Below are 5246 nucleotides of genomic sequence, written 5' to 3'. Positions count from 1 at the left end.
TTGATAGAAAAAAAGCATTCTTACATTTGAAATCAAACTTTTTTTTATTAGCTGTTCACTAGATAAATATCACTCACCCAAACTGGATAGAATTAACATTGGGTTGATAGCTTGTAAATGTCTTTCTTGTGTCGATACAACATCTTTTCTAAAAATAATTTAATCATATATATATATATATATATATATATAATATATAATATATAGGCCTATATATATATATATATATATATATATATATATATATATATATATATATATATATATATATATATATATATATATAACTTTTATTAGGTGTGGTCTTTAGAACTGGGTTGCAAAGTAATATATTTTTATATCAATTTTTTTTTATTTCACGTATCGAACATTGCAGTTACATAACCATCTTCAGCGACATTAATATTTTAGTGGAAATGAAAGCTGTTTCCGAATAATTGAAAAAAGAAGATGGCGTTGGATGGGGCACATCCCAATTCAAAATCCAGATGTTATCGCAGAAATGGCGCTAAACTGGAAACATCAAGGAAAAAGTAAGCAGGAAAGCCAATGGAGACATGGAGGCGGGAAAGCAGCTGGCAGAGGCAGGACTGTCATGGGGGACTGCCAGGAAAATTTCCGGTGACCCAAAAAAGGGAGGGAGCTCTTTGTGGCGGCCTCATGTGTCTTGGGCACAAAAAAGAAATGATGACGAGTAGCGTGGAGAAGTAAATGTGAAGTTATCCCGCAGCTAATGTAACTTACTCCTTGTTGTTGGCTTTATACAATTATCACTAGACTTGTCCTCACACAATCATCACTTTACTTGTCCATACTATCATCACTTAACAGTCTTCACTGTACCGAGCGTCACACAATCATCATTCTTTTTGGCCTCAAACAATCTACACTGTTTTAGCTGGTAGAAAATATTTCACTTTGCAATAGCCGTGTCAGTGAGGGGGGGGGGGGATTTATATGGATTGGAAAGGTTAGGGGGGTATTGGAATTGGGATTATTAACCTTATTTTATCTTTAATGCTAGCAGTAACCACAGTCAATTTATCAAAACTGTTAAAATCCTATTTACTTTTTTAATTACCATCATAATTTCTTGCTATACTATGAACTCTCCCAAAGTCAAGGTCATGTCTTGTAGAACACACACGTGATGACGGAAGACACGGTCTGCTGGGTCACGTGCCTGTGTGTGGGGGGTAAACTTGTCTGGCACCAGTACAATGAAAAGTCGTTGGTCTGTGTGAGCACTGCAGGCCGGTTAGTGGACAGTTCGCTTAAAGGTGGGGGCTTAAAGTTGTCGGTAAAAACCAGGGCTTAAGTTTGTTTTTCTAGTTCTTCTGTTGTGCCAGGGCTTTGGGTTTATAAACGAGTAGCAAATTAGGGCGAGAGTCTAAATTGTATTAGTTAAACAAGCAATTTGAAAACAACTCATATAAGACCAAACTTTGACTTCATATAACACGATCATAGAAACAGGTAAACTCTATTTCATCTGTCAACTCTATCTCATCTGCCCAACTGCCCAATGGATCTCTATGTCTAAAGAATATTTTTTGTATTTATTTTACTTATTGTCGGCCAAGTCCAAGTGTGTAACTTACATTTTTATTTCACTTTAATATTCACTTCGGCTTAATAAAAGATCAGTCAAGCATAGAATTAATTATATTGGTTTAACGTGAAATAATAAAATGTTACTCAGTCATAAGTACTGAAGTCATACGTGTTAGTTGTTCTATACTACTCTATAGGTTTGGAAGGCGCAAAGATGTGTACTCTAAATTCAACATCGATTTGTATTCGCCTCACAACAACTATTTGTACAACACACTCAAAAACGTTTTTAACACAACACTCAACAACTATTTCTACACAACACTCAACAACTATTTGTATATAACACTCAACAACTATTTCTACACAACACTAAACAACTATTAGTAAACCACACTGAACATAAACTTATACACAAAACACTTTTTTATTTTTAATGCCACCCGCAACTTCTGATAAACGGTGATTTTTTTAAAATCAGTGTTACAAACCCGTTTAAATAGGAATATCAATTACCATCTGATTAGCTTACAATTTTGTTGTGTTAATTACTGACATTCAATTACCTATAATTACCCAACGTAGAAGGCTAGAGACTGGCTATAAAAGAGTCAACTCCCAGCCACAACTCACCAGACCCACCAACTAAACAACCGTGCTGTAGCTACATCAGCTGATATTTCAAGATGTTCAAGGAAATCTTCCTGCTCTCTGTTATTGCCTGTGGTAAGTTTTTGTTGATGATTTTTAGATATTTTGTATCTTAAATAATTTTATATCTATTTACATTGTATGTGGATGAAAATTTTAAAACTTTTTAAAAATTAAACACAAATGTCGCAATTGTGGGTGCTTCTTTCAGTTTATTGCATACATTTGTAAAACTTATCGAGATAGGATCCCGGGCTCTGATGGGTACCTGTTTTACTAGTGTTAACGCCTATTTGTGGATCAAAGACGGTTCAACTTTACTTACTTCAATGCATCAAATAATCCTCTATCGTATGTGCTTTATTCTATATTTTACTTTATTCCAGCCGTCCTGGCAACAGAAAACTACTGGTGCCCCAAGTCAGGCGACGCATTCCAATGTTTCGAGTCAGCGAAACAAGCCAGATTTTGTTTGTCTAATGGCCAGGAGACAAAAACTATTTGCGGCAAATGCAGGAAGAAGTTCGAATTTTGCAGGTGGGTTCAGCTGGGTTTTTGTTTCTTAGACTGTTCGCGAACAGTATGCGATCTTCAACTATCGCTAGCTCTATAAACGTATCAAATAACTTTGTGTATAAAGCCTAACCAATATCCTAACTGTATCCTCCAGAAACGGCATGAAATCCTCCACCAGACCAGATGTTGACTGTGGCCCAAGTTGGCAGAGTACACCATGTACAGATGACATCTCCGAGGTTCCAACCGTTTTCTAAAACATGCAGGTGAGATATATCATAATTGGTCTTTTGGTTGACAAAACTCTAATTGAAGTAATTACTAAATCTTCTGATCTAGATTATAACGGATGATGACTATTATAAAAAGTAATCGATTATCGTGTAATTAGTTTGAAAATACAATATCGGTTCATCTTTAAAATGAGCCAAAGCTGTGTCATATTTAAAGATATATTTGTAACTTTTTTCAAGGTAAAAGCATTACCCTGAGATTATGACATTTAAAAGAATATTTACATGTTTATTCCAAGATCTGAGATTTAAATATTATTTACATGTTTATTCTAAGATATGAGATAATAAGTTCTTTTTATGTCATCATTGTTTGCCTTATTCAAAGTTCTTCTATAACAGCTGCCATTTGTTTTCTGTACAGTTTATCGTAGAGTTCAACATGTGATAGATCTCCAAACGTCATCACCATACAGAAATATCACCTTCAAGTTTCATAACGTTCTCAGCCAATGTCCAATTTTTTTATCATATTCTTTGTTTTTGTTATAGCAATCGCTTAATTTATTATCTTAATAAACAATTTAAAAAAAACACATTTTTCTTTGTTGTTTTTCTGCCTTTTGTACGTGCGCTTACTTAAGAAAAACTTTAGTTTTTTAGATTATTTATAAAATTGTAAAAAAAAAAAATTCTTTTATTTCTTAGTTTTATAGTTGTATTCAAGTAAACAAAAATTTTATTTAATGTTTGTTATTTAAACATTTTATTTAAAAAAATCAAGTTTAAGTTTTAAACTCATTTAATCAAAAACGAAATAAATGAAAGTAGGTGATTTAAGAAGTAACATTTACAGAGTACTAAATGCATAAAAGTAAGTCAATCTCACAGCATCATTGTGCCCTTGTTATTTTCAACAATACTATTAGCAAAGAATACATCAACCAACCAACCAACCAACCAATCAATCAATCAACCAACCAATCAATCAATCAATCAATCAATCAATCAATCAATCAATCAATCAATCAATCAATCAATCAATCAATCAATTAATCAATCAATCAATTAATAAATGAATGAATCTATCAATCAATCAATCAAACATCAATTATTTATTCGATCGATTACTTTATCAATCAACTGATTGATTCAAATAATGAATCGAACAATCAATCGAACGATAGCGGTCAATCGATCAACAACAAAAAAATAATAGCGATTAGTCAAACAATCAAATATACAATCAAACGATCACTCATACTGCCTCCGTAATTAACTAATCAATAAATTGATCGATATCAAGCTTAACATGGAAAAAATTAAACCGGGAGTGATCTCCCCTAAACTTTCTCGAATATTCTAATACAACACTACGGGGGATGGCAACTCGGGACATAGAGAATATTATTAATCCATTTTTAATAACTTAAACTTTTTAAAATAGAATAGAATCTCATAGAAAAAGGAATTGCACACCAAGTAAACGAACAACAATCTGTGTTTAATAGTGGGGAATAATATAAGTACTTTATAAATTCATATGCGTTTTTTGTGAAATCGGAAATAACGTAAATTACTACTTCCGGTCAACGGAATTATTCAAAATTTGATGGAAGGCAGAAAATTAGATATTTTACTTATATGTGAAACAGAGGCGTAGCGACCCTTCACGGCGCCCGGGAACAAACTTTCGATTTGCATCCGCCCCCTCGATCTTTTCATTTACACACCCCCCCTCAAACTTTCAATTTGTTTTTCCAACCCATTTTGGTGCCCCCGCCCTTTAAGGTCGGCGCCCGGGAACATATGTCCCCTCCCCGCCCCCCCCCCCCCCCTCGCTACGCCTCTTATGTGAAATTTTGTTTATCTTTTTAAAAAAGTACTCAAGTTATAGGCTTTTGAAAAATTGAAAGTAGAATAAGTTCCACTTCTGGTTACAAGAAATCGCTAAAATAAAAAGTTGATACAGAACTACACACACACACACACACACGGGCAGAGTAAACTTTTTCAGCCTCGATTACACGTAGTAACGCCAAAATTTTGATAAATCTGGATTTATTATTTTTGCCCGATTAAAATAAGTTCTCTATCCTCCGGATGTGATGAAAGACGGAGGTGTAAAACGGTGAAAACTTTCAAAATTTCAAGTGATTTTTGTGCACAATTCCAACACTTTCTCTATGCACTGTAAACGAGAAAGTAAAAATATTCAAAACGTTTAGGAGAAGATTTTTCCAGCCTTATTTCTGGGATTTTACATACTGGCTATTCGAGTAATTATTTTAC

The 5246-nt window shown here is 33.8% G+C and overlaps 1 protein-coding gene across 1 annotated transcript; it reads left to right on the top strand.

Moving 5' to 3' along the window:
* The first annotated feature begins 2192 nt into the window (after positions 1–2192).
* On the top strand, positions 2193–3523 carry LOC131951805 (schistosomin-like). The gene is made up of 4 exons (XM_059314206.1): positions 2193–2280; positions 2592–2742; positions 2876–2987; positions 3379–3523. The coding sequence occupies exons 1-3, from the start codon at positions 2241–2243 to the stop codon at positions 2976–2978; spliced, it is 294 nt and encodes a 97-aa protein (XP_059170189.1). The 5' UTR covers positions 2193–2240; the 3' UTR covers positions 2979–2987; positions 3379–3523.
* Positions 3524–5246: the final 1723 nt, after the last annotated feature.

The sequence above is a fragment of the Physella acuta genome, unplaced genomic scaffold (assembly GCF_028476545.2).
Source record: "Physella acuta isolate Inbredline_101_S28 unplaced genomic scaffold, ASM2847654v3 ptg000829l, whole genome shotgun sequence".
NCBI classification, from domain to species: domain Eukaryota; kingdom Metazoa; phylum Mollusca; class Gastropoda; family Physidae; genus Physella; species Physella acuta.
This window is presented reverse-complemented; position numbering and strand designations above follow the sequence as displayed.